At 45.7% G+C, this 21,175-nt stretch overlaps 1 protein-coding gene across 6 annotated transcripts; it reads right to left on the reverse strand.

Moving 5' to 3' along the window:
* Positions 1–332: 332 nt before the first annotated feature.
* Positions 333–20,142, reverse strand: LOC118232356 (ubiquitin carboxyl-terminal hydrolase 15-like). 6 transcript variants are annotated; one of them, XM_035427280.1, is made up of 22 exons: positions 19,996–20,142; positions 17,942–18,069; positions 17,140–17,270; positions 14,717–14,843; positions 14,473–14,618; positions 12,058–12,119; positions 11,039–11,125; positions 9,156–9,300; positions 8,234–8,407; positions 7,599–7,757; positions 6,995–7,219; positions 6,644–6,727; positions 6,188–6,282; positions 5,883–6,071; positions 5,579–5,706; positions 4,964–5,233; positions 4,550–4,620; positions 4,151–4,266; positions 3,814–3,963; positions 3,507–3,610; positions 3,032–3,120; positions 333–2,544 (listed from the first exon to the last, which is right to left on the reverse strand). In XM_035427280.1, the coding sequence occupies exons 1-22, from the start codon at positions 20,082–20,084 to the stop codon at positions 2,293–2,295; spliced, it is 3,021 nt and encodes a 1,006-aa protein (XP_035283171.1). In that variant the 5' UTR covers positions 20,085–20,142; the 3' UTR covers positions 333–2,292. The 6 variants fall into 6 exon arrangements, 5 of the variants coding, with proteins under 5 accessions (XP_035283171.1, XP_035283172.1, XP_035283173.1 ...); XM_035427281.1 differs by lacking the exon at positions 11,039–11,125; XM_035427282.1 differs by lacking the exons at positions 17,140–17,270; positions 17,942–18,069; positions 19,996–20,142 and adding an exon at positions 15,925–16,368.
* Positions 20,143–21,175: the final 1,033 nt, after the last annotated feature.

A 21,175-nucleotide genomic window follows, 5' to 3' on the forward strand; every position in this document is an offset into this window, starting at 1 on the left:
AGTTTTCCGCGGATTTACCGTACTTTGCGTGTTCTATCGCCACCTGGTGGGAAATGTACAGGGCTGCACCTGTACTGTGGGCACAAGCCGTACAGTGCAATTCTGAACTAAAATCGTGACATGGTCTCGATTAAAAATGACATTAAATGTAAACATTACAAAGCACCGGCACATGGATAATCACAGCATTATTTTCAGACAAGATAATAGAAAAGAAATAAAATTATGTACTAAGACTATGGCTTTGCATAACTTTATTTAAATTTGTGTACAAATAAACATGCACATTTCAAATGTAAATCCACGTGAACTCAAGTGCAGCCAAATATGAAACCAGACCCCGCCCACCCCCCACCCCAGTCCCAATCATGCAGGATACAAATATTAATCTTACAAAAAAAAAAGTCTAAATCCAAGAGCATCATTAAAATACTGAATACCCCACTGAGCACTGGTGGGAGTCCTGAGTGACAGAGCAACGCCATGTCATATACACATTCCCTCTTCTCTCAGTTTTAAATATATTTCACCATTTTTGTCATGCTAACATATAAATAATTTACCATATGTACACTCACAGAGTGACCTCTTATATACAGTATGTATAGCTTCTATTCAATTTACTGTCTCTCACACAAATTAATATTACACTCTACCCCCCCCCCCCCCCCCGCCCAACCCCCCCAAAAGCAACAGACCACTTCATGTTCCTGCTTATAAGTCACCATAAGCAGCATTTCCCTGCTTCTTTGCATAGCGCCACTTAAAGGCAATGATGTGCCAGTACATCCCCACATTCAACCAAAAATAAAACAAAAACTGCATTTCTATGCCTACAATTATGAACGGGAGGCAACAGTTAAAGCGTCAATCTCAATCTCTTGACATTTCTGTGTTCTGTGGACATTCTGGCCCAGTTAGTTCGGAGTCCACTGAGGCGAAAGGCCGAATGTGGCCGGCAGACAACCCCCCCACAGCGACGCAGGCTGACAGTGACATGAGAAAGCGAGAAATTAGCAGGACTTCAGATTACAGTAAGGCTGTGGTGATTTTTTACTATTTGGACATTTTTAAAAAAACCGAAAACATCACCCAATATTCAAAATCTCAAAAAAAAAAGAATCTGCGTTTACCGCGTGAAGCACAAAGGTGAGAAGAGAAACCAAACTCTAAAGCCTGGAGCCTGTGTGGTTAAGACAGTTTGGCGTGGCTAAGAGGACGTGTGTGCAAAGCTTTTATGAATTTACGCATGTCTACAATTTCTAAAATAGAGCAGCATTCAAAATAATCGTGGCTGTTCCAAGGTTAAAAGCATTCTTTCCTTGAAAGGAGCAGACACAGCAGATACATTCCCCTCCGTAGTCAGAACGCAGTTCATGAAGTCTTATTATTTCAATGTGAAGAACCTCTGGGTGGTTGTAAGAACGCTGGCGTATGTGGCACTAGTTTTTGCGCAGCGTCTTAGCTGTGAACCCACAAACTGCGCTGGCCTGACTCGAGGTATTTACAAAGCAGAGTTTAATCAAGATTAATATGCAAAAAAAACGCTTTGCTCAAAGGAACGCAAACCAAACGTTGGCAAAAGGAGAACCGTCCGCGGCGCGGCTCGCCGACGCTCTTCTGGATAAACAGGGTCATGCGCGTAGCGTGCGCGGGTGCCGCCTGCTTACAACGCGTGCGTGTGCGAGCGAATCCGTTCGCCATCGTCAGCAGACCCGAGCTGGGCACAGGAGCAGGAAGTGGTTTTCTGGAAACACAAAGGCGCGCCTGTGCGTTCTGACCACTGAAAAACAAACGGGGCTAAAGCACAAGAGCCCTGAGGGCTGAGCAGTTCCTCATTTTGGGCCTTCCCTGTGAAGTCTGCAGAAAATGCTCTTCCTTCCCTGTGAAGTCTCAATAACACACCCCCCCTTCTGTCCCTGTGAAGTCTCAATAAAACAGCCTTCCTTCCCTGTGAAGTTTCAATAATACACCCCCCCTTCTGTCCCTGTGAAGTCTCAAGAACACACCCTTCCTTCCCTGTGAAGTCTGAAGAAAACACCCTTCCTTCCCTGTGAAGTTTCAAGAACACACCCCCCCTTCTGTCCCTGTGAAGTCTCAAGAACACACCCTTCCTTCCTTCCCTGTGAAGTCTCAATATCACGGCCCTCCTTCCTTCCCTGTGAAGTCTCCGTAACACGCCCCTCCTTCCTGAGTGTGTGTGTGTGTGAATGCGCGCAGACTGCAGCCCGTCTGACTCAGGGTTTGTGCTCCTCTGTAGTGCGTGTTAAGATAGCTCCTCCCCCTCCCAGCTCAGTGAGCGTTCATCGTGACATCATGGTCGGGCTCCTTCTCCTCGCTGTCGTCGTCATCCTCTTCGTCATCGCCATCTTCCTCGTTCTCGTTCTCGTTCTCATTCTCGCTGTTGTTCTCCTCGTCTTCCTCGCTCTGATTGGACGCTCCCTTCTCGGTGCTGGCCTCCAGGGTCTCCCGGTCCAGGGGGAAGTAGCCTGTGCCGCTGAAGGTGTCCCGGCGCTGGTAAAACAGCACGTATGCCGCCTTGGACTAGACCAGAGAGGGGAAGTTACTCACAGAGCCAGCAGCAACAAGCACACAATAACACATACACCCAATCCCAGACCTGCTTACTGAAATTACGCCCAATCACAGCCCAGCTTATTGAAATTACAACCAATCACAGGCCTGCTTACTGAAATAAATACACCCAATCACTGACCCTGTTGTTCACATTATACCCACCCAAATGAAGGCTTGCTTACTGAAATAAATACACCCAATCATAGCCCTGTTTACTGAAATGCATCCACCCAATTACTGCCCCCATTCATTACAATAAATCCATCCAATCACCACTCTGTTCACAGTCTGGCACTAAAAAGTGACAAGTTTTTGCACTTCTTTGAAATCCCAATCTATGTTAGATGCAAGAGATTTTCTGTGCCAACAACGCTCATAGAAATAATTATTTTAGAATTACACCAAATTTATGTGTAAAAATGAATTGGACAGGGAAAAGGTCAGACCAGCTCACCACGATTTGATCTTCACTAGCCGGTGACACACTGCTGTCATCAAAGTAGTACCATTTGTCATTGTCTTTGTTCTTAGCAAATGCTGTATCTGAAAACCAAACATGAGCATATTAACCTTGATAGAAAATGGACTTAAACACTATGATCCATAAGCACAATAACGGACATGAATGTTCTTATCTTCCAAGGCCAAGTGTTCCAGTAGAAAAGAAGGCAAAGCTAGCTTTGAAATGGAACATACTCAAATATACTGTAAACATGCACTTTTTCAAAAATATAATGATAAATATATTTCACAGAAGCGTAATGTAATATCTGAAAATAGCAATAATGAGTATACTTCCACATATATTGTGAAGTGTTTCAATAATTAGATAATATATTTTAATGTTTTACTAGAGTATATTGAGTATATATATGAGCAAAGTGTTTTGGCTAAATAGACGTGTAAACAGAAGGGTTTTTTTTCCTTACAGTGACCGCCTCCCAACCCGCCGTAGTGATTGGACACAGCGATGAGGTCGTAGGTGCAGGGGCCGGTGTTGGGGTTTATCAGGAACTCAGACATGTCTAAATCCCTGCAGGAGAAAAGGGAAGAGACTCAGACAAGTTTAAATTCCTGCAGAAGAATAGGGAAGAGACTAAGACATGTCTAAAGTATGATGTTGAGTCAATGTTGAGTTTGGCTTAACACTGCCTAAACACTGGCCTATCTGGTGTTGAGTCAGGGTTGAGTCACGCCGCTGTTGAGTCAGTGTTGAGTCACACCGGTTTTGAGTACCTGAGGGGGAAGTCCACCAGGAAATCCAGTTTGTCCCTCATGTAGCGGCTGTAGGAGAAGCGCTTCAGATGCACTACCAGCACCGGCGGCAGCGACCACAGGTCCAGCTTCTTAAAGGCCTGCTGGTGCTCCTTACAGCTTGGACAGTACCTGCAATGTTGCAAATTGAACTGTAATGTAAGTAACGGCTTCATAAATAAAAGTCTGAGAATACACATTTTTTCAAGTTAACATAACAAACACCGCTGAGACTTTATTTAAGAACGAGCCCCTCTATGGAGCGGGAGGGCACGTCGTTCTCCGACAGCGTGCGATGTCAACGACTCGCTATCCTCACCAAGGGTCCTCCGCTCCCAGCTTCTCCTTGGTGGTGAAGAGCTGGATGCAGTCCTGCAGCTGGAAAAAGGCCTTCTTCTGTGGCTTGTACTCCATGCTCTCGTGCTTCTCAAAATCCTTTAAAATCCACACACACACACACACACGCACACACACACACGCACACGCACAAGCACACACACAAACAAAGAAATAGAATTCCCTACATTATAATACTGCACAATGTCTTATTCTTTAATTGCACAAATGCTGGAAGTATTTTGGTTAACACTGACGTAACTCACACTCTGTTGCATGCACAATGGTAAATCGGCCTGGAGCACTGTGCATTTAACAGGACTGGACAGTACAGGTGAGTGACAATAACTTTGGCCAATCACGTGTTTACGATCAGCTTTACCTCTGCTAAACGTTCATCAAAGTACTTCTTCTTTATATCCGGTTCCCAGTCCAAGGAGATATAAGACCTTTCTGTTCAAAGGAAAGTAATATAAGACTTATGAAGAAATTACACACAAAGGCACATTATTAGGGGTCTGCAATCCCGGTTCCAGAAAGCCAATGGGATCTGCTGGTTGCTATTTTCACCTTAGAAATCAACAACCAGTTGAGACCCAAAAAACCAGGAGAGGTAACTGTATAATACAGAACTGTAACTGATCAATTAAGTGCGCAGTAAGAACAAAACCCAGCAGATGCCGCAACTCTCCAGGACCAGGGTTGTAGACAACCCGGTATAAAGGAAATGATTACCCATCCAGAAAGTTCCGGAGACACTGATCGACAGGACCGCGAGCGGCCCCGTCGTACTCACCACTGAGTCGAAGGTGCGCCTCATCAAACTGGATGATTTCGGGCTCGTCCTGGATGGAGTCGGTCCTGCCCATGTTGTTAAAGTGGAATGTGAAAAGCCTTTCTCTGTGCTTCGCCACCGACTGGCTCTCGCTCGTCTGCTCCGGGCCAACGCCATTCGCCAGGTCGTTGTCCCCGCCCACCGACCCCTCCGATTGGCTGTTGTCGTTCTCGGAAGGCAGCTCCTGGTCTTGACTGGACTCCTCGTCCTGATCGTCCGTCTCCATCTCACCTGGCACAGGTGGCAGCCAATCAGTGAACAGACACAAAAAACCCGGATTTGGGACTTGCGTCTGAAATGCCCTTTAGCCACAGTGAAATTCCTGAATGTCACTGTGATTAATTGCTTAAACAATGTTGAGCTGAAAATTGTCAGAGATCTACAGGATTGTTTTCAAATTTTACCAGAATAACAAGAGATTAGTATCTAAAGTATGTATTTGACTAGATTAAACAGGAGAGGGCCTGATGGGGACGAGGCAGGGCAGAGCGTGGTGGGGCAAGGAGGGGCAAGACGGGGCCAGAAGGAGTGGGATGTGGTGGTGCAGGAGGGGGCATGGGAGAACACAAGACTCACTGGGATTGCCCTCCTCTAGGACTCCATTGGTGTTGGCGTTGCCATTGATGCCATTGACTTTCAGGACGTGCGACACTACCTCCTCCTCTTCCTCCTCTTTGACTTCATCAGCCATGCGGATGTACCGGCTGGAAGCAGAAAGTACACTTTATGTTTCTGGAGATCTTCAAGGTGCATGCAAACCCCAGAAGACTACTAACCAGCTCACTCATCCAATCAAAACCCATGTTAAAGACAGATGGGTGGTACCATCCAATCAGAATGCATGGTGAGGGGTCCAATCAGAGCGGGGCGGGGGCGGTACCTCATGCGCAGCAGCAGCAGGTTGTAGAGCTTGTTCCTGCTGAGTCTTCGGGGGACGCTGATGAGGAAGGGGACGCCGAAAAGAGGGGTGCTGGTGTTGTTGAACCCCGACTGCTTGTACTTCTCCCTCAGGTGGACCGGGACCACCGCCTGGTCCGAATCCTCCGGGCGGGTCGCCTCCACCTCAAACCTGCGCGGTCGGGAGAACGGGACCGTAAGCGCACCGCGGGACGACCGCAAAAACACCAGTCTGACCGCAATCGTGTACCCCAGGAAGAGAACGCCCCCCCCCCCCCAGATTCTTACACGTAAATGTCGTCCCGCTCCATGATGCTGCTCAGGTTCTCGTTGGTGGCGAATATTCGGTGAAACCGGTGATTGTACACGTCCGTCACAATCATCTGCGTGGAGAGACAGAGAGAGACAGAAAGAACAAATTTTAATACAATAGGATAAAAAGAACGGAGATGTGTGACTCTTGTTCATTATTTTATACTTTACACTATCAAAATTACATTATTATTATCATTTTATTCTATTTTAAACCTAATTGTAATTGTATTAATTAGTAATGGTTGTTCATGTTGTATTTCTACTTCCATCGTTATACTACTAGTTTTGTATTTTTCTTGTTTCCTTTGGCAATATGTACTACCTGTATTTCATGCCAATAATGCATACTGAATTGAATCTCAATTGAAAACATGTTCAACTGCCCTTGCATTCGAAAGCGAATGAGTTTCAACAGCTTCCCGTTTTTACCTTGTCGGCAGGTACCCCTGATAGAGCAGAGAGGGAGGCGCAGAGGTCAGAGATGCCCCCAACTTTGGGCACGGTCAGTTTGTACTGAGAGAGACAGAGAGAGAGAGAGACAGAGGGGGGGAGAGAGAGTGAGAGAGATTGACTTTACTGTCCCAATAGGCAATGCTTTGTGGAGTGCCACGTAAAAATGTAAAATTAAAATAAAAAACTAAAAGTGTAGAATTAACACACACAAGTACACACAGGTTATACTTATCTCTATCCTGTCATCACCACATTCCCCACCACTGAAGAAACTACAGACAGACTACATGCCCCACAATCCCCCAGGAGAGCAGTCTGGGACTGTACCTGTGTGGGTCTGGCCAGGGGGTCCATCCACACCAGGCAGACCTCCACAGTGCGCTCCTTCTTCATGGGCAGGGGGAGGGTCAGGTAGCAGAAGGGGTCAAAGGTCACAGAGACTTTGGCGCAGACGGGGCAGACCAGGGTGGATTTGAAGAGGCCGTGGAAGATGTCCACGATGATGGAATCGTTCCTCTTTATGTGATTCTCCCAAGCTTCCTCCGCTACCACCTGCCATTGGAGACCAGAGAGATCAGATAGACAACCCTCTCACAAACTAGATAGAGACCACAGTGTCACAAACCAGATAGAGACTGCTCTGTCCACAGAGACCACTCAGTCACAAACCAGATAGAGACTGCTCTGTCCACAGAGACCGCTCTGTCACAAACCAGATAGAGACTGCTCTGTCCACAGAGACCACTCAGTCACAAACCAGAGAGAGACTGCTCTGTCCACAGAGACCACTCAGTCACAAACCAGATAGAGACTGCTCTGTCACAAACCAGCCTGGAGCAGGTGAGCTAGCAGAATAAAAGCTGCTGTGGGTGGCTGTTGGAGGGGGGTGACAGGGGGACGTGGGGAGATGGGGGGTTAGGGTACCTGATACCTTGTCGGGCCGGCCGTCGGCGTCTTTGAGCAGGATGTAGGGCTTCTGCCTGATCCGGTTCAGGTCCTCGTGCAGCCCATCCAGCAGGAACGCCAGCAGCTCCTGGGAGTCCTGCTGCTGGTACCCCGAAAACTGGGGGGCGAAACGGCCCACCTGCGTCTGCACGGGACAGAGGGAGGGAGAGGGAGGGAGGGAGAGAGGGAGAGAGATGCCCATTCAGCAAGATGCACATAAGCAAACTCACCCGTGTCACACTCTGGCCACTGAGGCTAGTCTTGGCTAACATATTCCACAAACACGCTAAGGCTCCCCACAACAACATGCACACAGACACACACGCAAACAAACTGACACATACAAACAGTACACACATGCATACACAGACAAAATGATTTACACCGACAGACACGCAGACACAGAAACAGACACAAATAATCACAAGTCACAATCAGATAAGATCTTAATCGGATCTTGGCACGAACAGACGCCGCTCGAAAACACAGAACCTCTGAATCACCTTGAAATGCCTGGGTGCGACTCAGATACAGAAACCGGCACAAATAATCACGAGACGCAATCAGATCAGATCTTGGCACGAGCAGGCGCAGCTCGAAAACGCAGAATCTCAGAATCACCTTGAAGGACCTGGGCGTGACGTAGCTGTACTTCCCGGACCACACCTGCTTGGTCAGCTCGGCGTAGGCCTTGGCGATCTCCCCCCTCATGCCCAGGGGGTTGTCCACGTTCAGCTCCTCCTGGTATTTGTCTCTCAGGAAGTATTCCGTGAGAGGAGGGACATTGCTTAAACACTGCGTTGAAATAATAATAATAGAACAGATGAGAAAAGGAAACCGAGGCTGGAGATACTGGCCTGTGTTTTACGGAACGTGAAATGAAAGGTGGAATGTCGAAAAGGAGGGAAGAAGAGGAAACGGGTTAAAAACACAAAGGGCCCTATGCATGTTCCTGTGACCACACAACGTGTGCACACAAACTGTGCTTGTGCCTCACAACATGAATGTGACACGCCCTTTGCTACTAAACACATATACAAATTGAACAAATAAAGATAAGAGCACTTTGCGCCATTTTCCTGTTTCTTCTGATTCAGAGAATCGCCAGGAGCGGAGACGGGTTCTGCTAACATTTCCTCACTACACTAGCTGTGCCCTAAGCCTGGAATGTTTGTGCGTGTGGTTGCGTGTTTGTGTGTGTGTGTGTGTGTCTGTGTGTGTGTGTGTGTGAGTGTATGTATGTTTGTGTGTGTGGTTGCGTGTTTGTGTGTGTGTGTGTGTGTGTCTGTGTGTGTGTGTGAGTGAGTGTATGTTTGTGTGTGTGGTTGCGTGTTTGTGTGTGGGTGTGTGCGTGTTTGTGTGTGTGGGTGTGTGTGTGTGTTTGTGTGTGGGTGTGTGCGTGTTTGTGTGTGTGTGTGCGTGTTTGTGTGTGTGGGTGTGTGTGTGTTTGTGTGTGGGTGTGTGCGTGTTTGTGTGTGGGTGTGTGCGTGTTTGTGTGTGTGTGTGTGGGTGTGTGTGTGTGCGTGGTGCATTATAAGCAGACCTGCACGGCAGAGTTCATAAAGCAGGTGTTCCCCAGGTTGCAGAGCCCACAGAGGCCAGGAGTCTCGCTGCGACTGCCCGGCTCTCCCCGCTCATAGCTGCTGTACCCGGGGCAGGCCGACAGGCAGTAACTGGAGTTCTTCACACTTCAGACAGAGAGAGAGAGGAGACAGGACAGCGAGTTCACAGCAGGACCGTCCCCACAACACACACACACACACGGACGTGCACACACGCACACAAACAGAAACAAACATCAGAAACCTACACACACATACAGAATGTTCTCAACATTATAAACACACAAATTGATTAAGAGGTTTTCCCCCATAATTACGAGCAGCGGTGGAACACAAGCCAAGAACTGAAGTACAGAAACTCATTAAAACAGGATGCGAACATGCACGGAAAAGCGTCACAATAAAAACAAAATCAGCACAATAACAACCTCACAAAAAATACTAAAAACAGGAAACACAACTGGCAACCCACTTATAATAAAAAATAAAAACAAGGAAAAACAAGCAGAACAATTTCACAGTACGATAAGGAGCTATATTGAGAACCGGACCTCGGATGACAGTGCAAAGAGTCTGTACCATTGCTCGCCCGGGTCGGCACTCTCTACACTCCCCTGCAAGTCTAGACACTCTGTGGCACACCACCGACAGCATCTCATTTCAGAACCCCCCCCCTCGCGGTGCCATCGCACCCCCACTCCCGCAAACCCCCCCAGCTTCCCACAACAAAAAACGACAGATGAGAAAAAGGAGAGAAGAGATGAGGAGAGGAGAGGAGAGGAGAGGGGAGGGTACAGGAGAGGCAGAGAAGTTCCGAGGGGCCTGTATGACATCACCGCCCCAGTGCATCGTGGGTTCTATTTATAGCGGCGGGAGGGGGGAGTCTGAATCTGCAGAATGTAGCGGGATGGAACGCGCGCTGCCGGCGTTCCACGACTCCATTATCGCCATTAATGCCTCCCAGCACTGTGAGAACGGAGATTACCTCTCCATGTCTTACATGTCATATATTATTCATATTGTAATACATGGAATGTTTATTTTATTTCTGCAGAATCATTTTTTCAGAATAGATATGAGGGTATTAATTAAAAACGATAATTTAGATGAGTTTAGATAATTATTTTGTCTTCAGTATCCAATTTCTCAGAAACTGAATACAGGAAAAGTTAATGGGAAGAAAGCAATATTGGAGCACTGGGACACACTGACATCCCCCCTTTCTCCACACTGCAGTTTGAGGTGGGTTGGGAGGGGGGGTGCATAAAGCAGTACGGTCTGAAGGACACAGCCAGCACTGCAGCATACACTGGGGGGATAGAGAGAGGGAGATGGGGGGAGAAAAAGAGAGTGAATGAGCAGGAGAGAGAATGAGATGGGGGAGAGCAAGAGAGTGAGACAGAGGGACAGAGAAGGAGACTGGGGGGGGGGATCACATCTGGGAAAGAACATTTCCTTACTGATTTACATTCAGTACAGATCCATGGAATCACAGTAACATTATGACAGTAGTTATAATGACATTTCGACACTCATGCTAACATGCAACACATCCCAGAAGACATGGTTCAGGGATGATTCACAGCCACTACAGTGCAACCACGTTAAAAACATAATGGCCTACACCACATCACTGGAGTGAGCAGCACATGGACTATACCCATTCCATCATGCAGGTGTGTACTGCTGACAGCAGTGAGACAGTCAAAAACATCAGAGCAAGAACTGGAAGAGAGAGCCTGGAGAACCCAGAGAACCCATCCAGCAAGGCGAATGAATCATGTGTCTCTGATTACAACAAGCCCCGCAAGTCATTCCCAAACCACACCCCCTAACACCCCACACACACCAACCCAACTCTTACTTTCTGTTGCTGAAGCTGTTATAATTGTTTGTGAGAGAAGAAGGGGAGGTCTTTGGCAAAGCTGAAAGATTGGAAGTGCTTGATGACCTTGGAAGATAAAAAAAAAAATAGTTTCACCCATTAGAAAAGAAGGAGAGAGAGAAAAAAGGACTCAAAAGTTTGATTTACGGACGAGAGTCGATTCACAAATTAAACCTTGTCAACACAAAAACAGCAGATCAGAAACTAAAGAGCAGTTACGAAAGTCAGGTAATTAAGGGGTCACCTGACCTTGCTGTGACAGTTAGAAGTGTCCATATTGTTCAGAAAAATTTGGCAGCTTAAACAGGTGCTACACACTCTAGCACACACGAAAGCGCACACACATAGACAATACTACTCATGCACACACACACACACAACCTCTCCCTGACCAGCTCTACCACCACCAGTGAATCAAACATAGAAGGGAGTCCATTTCAAAGGAGAGGGCCCAAGATATGAAGTCACTCATCAGTGCAAAGCTATACACACAATGCGTAGATAAGAACAGTTCTGACATCCTCACCACCACCACCCAACAGTGAAGTTAGATTTCACTACAGCAAAGCCAGTCAGTTACATTCAGTCACAATCAAAGCGTCAATCAGTCATTCACAGTCAGTCAGTCAGTCAATCTATCAATCAGTCAACCAAGAACAACAGTCACAGTCAAAACAATGTCAAGCCCAATGGCCGTGACAAATGCACACCGAGGCATTTGGAAGACAAGTTGAAATTTGAAAAGAACAGCCTAAATGTACAAAAACAGAAAAGATAAGTGAGGAGAGTCAAAGTCAGTATCATAACAGTGCTGGTGAGTGGATGTGTGGAGAACGTGTTGAAGCACCGCTGTATCGTGCACAACAGAAAAGAACAAACAACAAAGGGGCCACCACCTAAACAAAAAACCAAAACTAGTCTGTGAGGAGAGAGAGGCAGTCACTCCAACAGTCAGTCACGGTCACAGTCAGCCTCAGCTGAGTCGCAGTCACACTCACTTGGGTGTGGAGGAGCCTCTGGGCCACGTTCCGTCCTCATTTTTTTGCTCTATTACAAGAACCTGAAAGGAGAACCATCATTTCATCAATGCTCCGCCCACATTTTCCCACACCTGTGGGACGGACAAAGCTGGGTCACTTTTATACAGGGACGGAACGCAACTCAGCCGCGTTCAACACTGCGCACATGAATATTTTCCTAGCCCATGACCCTTTGCTACATTATTAGATTATATGACAACAGATATTACTACATGCTAACCACATACTCGGGGCTCTTCCTACAGTTGACCGCAATGGGCAGAATACGTAATTATATGCTGACATACAATCAGTGCTTATGAAATTATCTTATTTTCAAACCATTTCCACGAGCATAGAGGCTACGCGATGTTGATTGGTTGGCTGGTTCATGATGATTTATAACCAGCTATGGGAGAGAATCTTGCCATATTTTGACACCAGCCAGCTAACTCTGGTTTAGCTAGGTAGCTAGCTACACTAGCAGTAATAGCAAATACAACATTTGAGCAGCCATTATGACAGAGATGGTTTTTTACACCTACATGTTTATCAACTTTGTAAGGTATAACACAACACAAATATTGACTGATAAAATTCAATTAATAGCCCTACAAAACAAATATCATTGTGTTGAAAAGAGTATGAAGTTCTTATTATGTATTGCTGACATAAAAAGTGATGATTAAACAGTGGCTACTGTGGCGAGCTATATGCAGTACCCCAACTGGCCGCAAAGAGGTCCCTCACGTGACCTGACCTGCCATGCCAAAAGCAACAGGGTGCCAGCTGAGGAGAAGGCAACTGCCAGCCATCACATACACCCATATCATGTGACAGGTGATGCGCAACAGACCATGTGACAGGTTCATTTGCAGTTGCAGCTAATTTCCAGCCTCATTCACAGGAGTCTGACATGACAGATACCAGCCCAGTCAACAAAGTTCACTGTATCAAAGGCATGATAGTCAGGTATAGCCCACCGGAACACACAGAACTGCATTTGTCGCTAAGCAACGGGGCACCATGACAATGGAGAGGCAGAGGACAGGACAGCTGCTTTGAAGACTAAACCCTGAATGCCACTATTTTCAATAAACAGGCTACACATGGAGCCAGGCATAACTGAAAGGAAGACATTTCATTTTTCCAATCCTTTTACTATACCCTGCATTCCAAACACAGACCTTTGCAACTTATTACATAACAACAAGTACAAATTTAACTCACGCAATCCAGGAAAGTGCGGAATTAACATGCAAACACATTAGCCTTTACTGAGGCTGTTTTTGTCCAAACTCTAAACTTTCCGGTCTATGCAAGTCCCACTACACTATATATAAGCTGTTGACTATCATGTAACAATATGCGCTTAAGATGTCAATCCAATGTAATTACACAGTTATTACAATGTCATGTGAACCACTGAACGGGCCGGGGAATGTGTAACAGAACCAGGCGTGGTTTAGCCGTCCACAGGAACACTCAAACACAGGAAAACTCGAAATGCAACAGGCTGAGCATGAAAAAATATCAATCCAAAAATATCAATATGAAAAATAAATAAATAAATAAATAAACTTCCAGTAGACAGAAGGTAGACAATGAAAAGTGTGGTTTCTAAATCCATATTCACTCATAAAGCAGGTGAATGCAGTGAAATCCTCCAAATAGAATAGGTAGTCTGTGCTTTTGCTCTCCACGTGCCGGTGACATACCATAACTGGGAAACGTGAGATGGAAGAACACTGAAAGAATGAATCCACTGTGTGACTCCATGCCATCCAAACACAATTCTGCTGTACAGTCCGGTGCCGTAACAGCATCGTTAGAAAATCTCAGAGAATTTTAAACACACACCACCAGCGACATACAGGAGTGGAGGATAACAGAAAACAACCGGAGAGAGGACCCAAGTGAGACCATCAGCAGCAGCTGAACTAACCGCACTTCCTCAAAAAATCTGGGCTTCACCTGAGCAGAACCGAGAGAGTCCAAACCCTCCTGAAGACCAGGGATCACATTCACACGGCATCTCAGATTAGGAACATTGATCAAGATTAGTTTTCTTCCGACAACATCCTAACTACCTCCATTACAAGCTAAAAGGCAAAACTGATCCATAATCAGGGCCTGTATTAAAACAGGATTATCGAGCTGATCTAGGAACAGTTTTCATGCCCATATCCTAAGTTCATAAATGCAGTGCTAAAAACAAAACTGACCCTAGATCAGCTCTCATGTTGTATTCACATTGTTCATAAAAGGCCCAGCTGTTCAGAGCTAATTATCTGAGCAGCATGTTGAGGGTTATTTGCTTGCTGAGATAAATCCTGTTTTGCCGTATCCTGTGATATGTGACATTAGCCTTGTCTGCGCAGGTGTGTGGTTTACCTGTCCTTGATAGAGGCCGGCGTCCTGTACGGTGCTGTCAGGTTTGTTGAGCGGCTCAAAGGTGTTGCTCATGTACCTGTTCCACAGCCTGGTCTCCTTCTCATCCGGAATACTGAACAACTTCCTCATCTCTTTTTCTATGGTGTCTAGATGGGAACAAGCAGAAGAACAATAATCATCACACAACTTCCCATCCGTCCATGCGTTTAAAAAGCTCACACAGGTAAGAGGGGGAGGGCCTTACCTATGGTGTCCGCCTTGCTGAAGCGTCTGGTGACCAGGTTCTCCATGTTTCTGTTCTCGCACAGCTTGAGCTCAGTGAGATACACTTCCACCTTACAGTGCTTCACGAACATGCCCTGCTCGATCACCTGCAACCAAAGAGAACAGGTACGCTAGCACCAAACAAGCTCCGCTCAATAACCTGTAACCAAAGAGATCAGGTACGCTAGCCCAAACAGGCCCTGCTCATCCACCTGTAACCAAACAGACCAGGTATGCTAGCCCTGACAGGACCTGCTCAACCACCAAGAACCAAACCAAACAGATACGCTAGCTCAAACAGGCCCTGCTGAGCCACCAGCAACCAAACTGAACAGGTACGCTAGCACATGTTTTGGGGGAAAAACGAAGAACAGGGCACCTAGCAGACCTATGACAGTGTACCAGAGTTGGGGGTCAATTCATTTTCAATTCAGTCAATTCAAAACAGGTCACTGGTCAACACCAAGACCACATGCACCGCCGGCTTAGCACAGTCACACTTAACAAACTACTGACCATGGGAAAAGGCAGAAGCGTTCGACCTCCAGTTCAGAAAAAGAAGACGGAAAAGAATGCCACCTGCTAGCGACGGTGCGTCTCGAGCGTTCGCGTCCGCGGTATGTCTCGCGTTCGGAGCCTCAGAACCTGGCGGTAAGTTCCTCTCTCCGCCCGCTCGCCGTCGGGCTGATACAGCAAGTCATGCAGGCCTTAATTTAGCACGGCAGCCTAGCAACAGCTGAAGGGGGAAGCGTCCCTATTTATTTCACAACGGCCCGGCCGCTACCGGACCCCCCGCCACTACTGTACGAAGACCCCGCGAATACCGCCGCTGTGGCAAGGAAGGGGGGGGGGGGGACGTTCCCCGCACGGGGGGACCAGCTGCTTCACACAGACCAGCTGCTTCACACAGGCGTGCGACAGAAAGGACAGAACGCGTGCGGTGCGAGAACACTCGCCACTCCACAGAAGCCCCCAGCGCCGGACCCCCCCTCCACTCGATCCGCTCCGTTTCCGTCTGAGCCGGCGTTCCTCTCTCCTAAAACAAGGTCACCGGACCCCTTCCCGCGCCGAACCCGCGAGAACCCCCGAAAACAACCGCGGCCCGGGAACGGAACGGCGAACGGGAACCCCGGCTTTCGCCCCGAAGCACGTAGGCGAACCCCCCGAAAGTAGGAAAGAGCAGAGAACCTCCTGCATGTTGGCCCGGTCCATCGCCCCTTGCGACATCTGTGACTTCCACAGCCCGGTCGAAAATAGAAGCAGCTGCCACCCGACACCCTCCCCAAGCATACATGGCAAAAGGGGGAGGACTGATTAAGACACAGGGAAGCCACTGCGGTCGCCATGTTGCCCTGACTGGATGAATCGGCAAAAAAAAATGACATTAAATAGAAATCATACGGCTTCGGGTTGCATTTCAACTGCACGGGAACAGTGTGAAATCAAATTTAAAAAATCATGACATGACCACATGAAAAGAATGAAGTAAAGAAAAAGAACATATTCAGCAGAATGAAAAGCTGGTTAGTCTACTCTATATGAAATCCATCCACACAGAAGAGCGCCCTCTATTGATACAGAGAGGAGTGACTAATGAAAAATCAGAAAACGTATTTTTGATTCAAGTTTAATTTGCATGACAACACATTAAAAAAGAAAATTTGTAACTTTTAGTTTTATTAAAACCATTAAAATTACAAATGGCGTCACTGAGTGTTTCTTTTCAATTCATAGAGAAGAGGTTGTTTTTAATCATCAGGAAAAAAAACCAAAGAACTTTTTGTTCATGACTATTCAGCTGAAGCATGTCTGCACAGATGGGTTTCATTCAACAAGTATTTTCATTCCTTTAATCATAACCTTTCTTGTTAGAAGGGATATTCACAAGCAAAAGGACTGAGCCGTATCGGCACTGACCCAATCGGCTGTAATTAGGGCCCTGTACCCAAATAGTTTTCTGATACCATAGCAGAGTCTAATGAGGGACTGGTGATTCAGGCACTGGTACTGGCACATTCTGAAAAAAAGCAAGTCACTCTTCCAGTCTAAGCCAGGTTAGCTAGCTTCAGCTCAGCCTTTCTACATTAAGGTTTAAATAAGGGCATTGTAACAACGCGTTCATTTGGACACCAGGCTTAAACGGCACCCACATTTCCAAGACTCAGTGACAGTGTGACCGAAAACTGCACTACAGTGTTCCAAATCCATATTAACTGCAGAGCTCTGATTCCAATGCTCTGATTCCAAACCTCAGATGAACTGCCGTGGTCCAACTGATTACAAACCCAGATTAACCACAGGGGTCAATTCCAAACCCAGATCAATCGGACATTCTACAGAATAACTGTGGCATTCGTTTGCATTATATTTGCTGTTCAGGACTCAGGATTGACCCTACATTACCTTGCGTGCGATTGGCTCCTGGTTGTCTATCAGCCCGTACCAGCTGATGAGTTTATTCCACCCCTCCGCAGGAAGCAGGATGTAGTCCAGCTCGTCAATCAGGTGCTCCTTAAGGGCCAAAACATCATCCTCTGCACACAGAAGAGAGAACAGTGAATGCTAGTGCTGACTGACGTTTAACAGCAACATGTGGAGTAGGCTTGACACTGGTATTACATCCCTCTAAAACACAGTTGATACCAGTATTACCCGTGTCAGACTTCCCTTTAAACAGATCATTGGCCTCGAACTGTTTCCATTAATTTTCCTAAAATAACAAGCGTGTCAATGATCTGAATAATCCATCAGCAGGAAAAACAGTTTCCTTCATCAGATCATGTTAGGGAGATTAAACGATAAATTCAATTTAGAAAAATTAGTTTCACTCACTGAGAACACTTAAAAATTATATACCACTCTGTTAACTACCGCATTAGCTTTCAGCACAGCATGCAATAAAGGCTATCCAACAAAACCTGCACATTGCGTATCTTAGCCATATATTCCCCAATATTCTGCAAGTGTGAATGTGGAGAACAAAGAACACGTGTCCACAATTTTAAATAACGTCAACAAATGTGCACACTTTTGTGATACACAAACACAAACAATTTCACAGCTCACCAAATATCCTAATTGAAGAGAACTGGCAATATCTGATGGCATATTATGTAAATATAATATTAAGTGTTTATATTTATTTAATAACGTCAATGTCAAAGCTCAGATGCACTTTTATTTATTTTTCATCTTTTATTTTTACCTTTGAGGAGTCCAGAGTTGTCCACTGGGCCTGGGTAGACATTCTGCTCTCCCATTTGATATTTGTCCCAGCTGTCAAAGCCAACATATTTTTTCCACTGTTTGAACCAGCGACTGTCCACCAAGTACCTGCAAAAAACAAGAACAACAAAAACACAATAAATACAACTGAAACCGTAGTCATTTAACTTGTGGTTGCAATAGTGTTGCCTAGGTACCAGCTACTAATGACGATAACTATAGAAGTCAAAGAGAAGCTGAACAGTACAATTTCGGAACAATAAAATTATCTGACTGATGATGAAAAATGATCAGTCACCTGTGTAAGGGGGTATGCAACCTCTGCTCTAATTGTACCCGCAAAACCACAGTTCCCCATTAACAGCCACTGGCTATCTTTATTTGGCACATAGCGAATGGGCTGGGATCTGGCTAGACAGTCACAGTCTAGAGAGAACTACAACTATATAAAATAATTCAGAATACACTTATAAACACTAGCAGCTCTGCCAGCAGAGGGAAAAGGCCATTAAAATTAGCATTGTTAAAAAGTGCATTACAATCAGTCATCACAGAACTTCCCCTTTAAGTCTACCCAACGCAGCGAAGCGATTCTTCTTGATTTCTCGTGTTTAATTATGAAATACTGACTAATATAATTATTAGACGCTAAATCTCCCAAATAGAGCATTCCTGGTCGTAAGCTTGGGCACGCACACACGTACATTAATTCGGCATATGTACATACCCGCACAAGCGCGCGCGCACACACACACACACTCGCAATCAGACGCACACAAACACATGCACAAACAGCTTCTCTGAACAGCTGACAGAAGCAATAAAACTCTCTGATGCCACTGCATTTATCACCAAACAGCCACGAGATCGACAGGAAAGGTAGGACACAGGAGCAGATTGTCCGCTTGGAAAACACTTTTATGTGGATATGTACGGAGTCAGCCTGACCAGTTCAATAGGCCTTTATCAGCAATGCCTGAACCCAAATGCCACCGATTCAAACCTCTAGTTCCCGTATAAAATCAAGTCACACAACTGCACTCAACCACCCCTTAATATGCTATTCACCTGATACCTTATCTTTCGACAATAAATTTTGATTTGCATGCAAGCACACACCCTTCATAAACAGAACTTGTCACTACAGGAAACAGCAAGTCAGTGGTTGAACACTGCCAGCGAATATTCCCGAGCAATATTTATGAGCCAGCGCTGACTTAGCAAAGGTAAAACACTAAACATTGGTTCTCAGTTTCTGAAGATAGCATGCCGACCTCTTCCAGAAAATTCCGTGCATTTGGACAGAATGCTCGAGAAAAATTTGCCCTCGAGGGATTTAGAAAACACAGTAAATTTTCGTGTCTCACTCTCCAATCACAAAATTTGTTTCAGTTAACGAATTTAAAGGGGTGATTCACACATTGTTTATGAAATTTATAGATATGACTAAATACCCTGTTGCTGTCAAGCTAGCTGACCAAGTTCTGCAGTATTAACTTAATGCAAGCAGCGAAACTTCTCAGGTATCCAAAGCAAACGGTGGCCCGATGAACGGGGTTTTGTTGATCACTGACATGGTATGCCCGTATGAAAGGGACACTTCCTAGGGTTTCCTTTGCCCTGAGCACCCCTCCAAATGAGACGCCGTGGTTCACACAGACCAAGTTTATATCACCGGTTTACCTAGATGTGCTAAATTAACCAGTCCACACATCAATCCTAGTGATCACTTATCACTTCAGAGTGAACCCAAATAATAAAGTCCAGTAGTAATAACCCGAATAATAAACTCTAGAAGGACTAAACATGTCGCCGATTTTTGATAATTGATTAAAAGCATTTACAGCTAGCGGCATAGTGTGTAGACATTCGTCGTTAGGTGTCTGCATAGCTTGATGACTTGCTGCTGGCTAGCCAGTTATGGCTAACGGAATTAAAAATGGCCCGTGTGTCACTTTCCCCTCCGACTGACAGCCCGACAATGCCGTGGATCAAAGCCCACAAGACCGCACACACTTCTTGGCTACCCCTTACCAAGTGTCCTCCTTCCGTAGCTGAGTTTTCAACAGCGCCGCGATTTCTCCCCGCTGAACCCCCAGATCAGCCGCTCCTCCCTCCGCCATCTTTCTTTAACTGAGCCGCTGCATGACGGGAAAGCGCGGAGTCGCTGGCTACCGTCGCGGGTCGTACGCAAGTAGCAAAAGGCTGTAAGCGGTCAGTAGGGGACGCTATGGACCAAGTTGCCTTAAAACTACCCTGGTATCTTTTTTTGGGCGAAAATCACTGCGTAACGGTGTTGTTAAATATTATTAAATTCCTGCATAAATAGGTAAACACAAAAAGACAGAGTTGTGTAGACATCAGCAGATGATATTCGGGTTCACGCCAATGTAGTTATGAATTGCACAAAATTCTTCTTTCTTTTCTAGTTATTACATTTTTGGTAATAATCTACACCTGATATTTGCCTCTTTAGGTGCTTTCCAGTAATATCCAGCTTGCTACATCTGGTAAATTAAGCGATTTAGAACTTGTAGAGCCTGACAGGTGTATACCATGTTTCACGAAGCAGGATTACTGAGTTCGCTGGATAACTGCGTTCAGGAATACCCGAAACAGCTATTTTTACGTAAATCCATGTTCCAGATTTGGCAGTGTTCCGGGTTTTACTTAGTGCAGTAATCCAGCAAATGCAGGAATCCTACTTCATGGAACACCCCCCAGGAGAAGTATTGAGCACACAACCAATTCGTCAGGCAAGGATGACAGTTTGTTAGGGTGTTCATTCAATAGACAAAGCCATGTCAAGTGAGGACAGCGACGCTGTTTATTTAATTCCAAAATACATGTTCAGATTTCCCTCACAAAATCACACAATGCAGTTCCTTTCACTCTTATTTTTTAAACATATTTTTCCTTCTGTTAAATATGACGTTAATACATTTGTCTCTACAACAAACAGCACAGGGTTGACTTTCTCGTTTTTTTTCAGTATGCTGTGTGTTTGCATAAAGTATGTTTGTAAAATGAAGGAATCCTGGGAGGTCTGGTTCTAGATCCCGTGGTATGTCACTGCCATTTGGCAGAAGCTCGTATACAAAACGACTTAGAAAAGTTCAGTATGACAAGACAGCTCACATCCACATTTTACATGCATCCATAGTGCTTATACAAGTGCAAGAATAAAACATTTTTTTCACAAAGGCATTTTTGG

This window comes from Anguilla anguilla, chromosome 7 (assembly GCF_013347855.1).
Source record: "Anguilla anguilla isolate fAngAng1 chromosome 7, fAngAng1.pri, whole genome shotgun sequence".
Taxonomy (NCBI): domain Eukaryota; kingdom Metazoa; phylum Chordata; class Actinopteri; order Anguilliformes; family Anguillidae; genus Anguilla; species Anguilla anguilla.

Bases quoted from the DNA above. Each gene is read 5' to 3' on its own strand.
- LOC118232356 (XM_035427280.1), bottom strand. From the start codon at position 20,084: ATGGCGGAGGGAGGAGCGGCTGATCTGGGGGTTCAGCGGGGAGAAATC. The intron at 8,408-9,155 runs GTCTGCTTATAA...ATTTCAACGCAG, and splicing joins TTATGAACTCTGCCGTGCAG to TGTTTAAGCAATGTCCCTCC. The intron at 3,964-4,150 runs GTGAGGATAGCG...GCAACATTGCAG, and splicing joins CTGGGAGCGGAGGACCCTTG to GTACTGTCCAAGCTGTAAGG.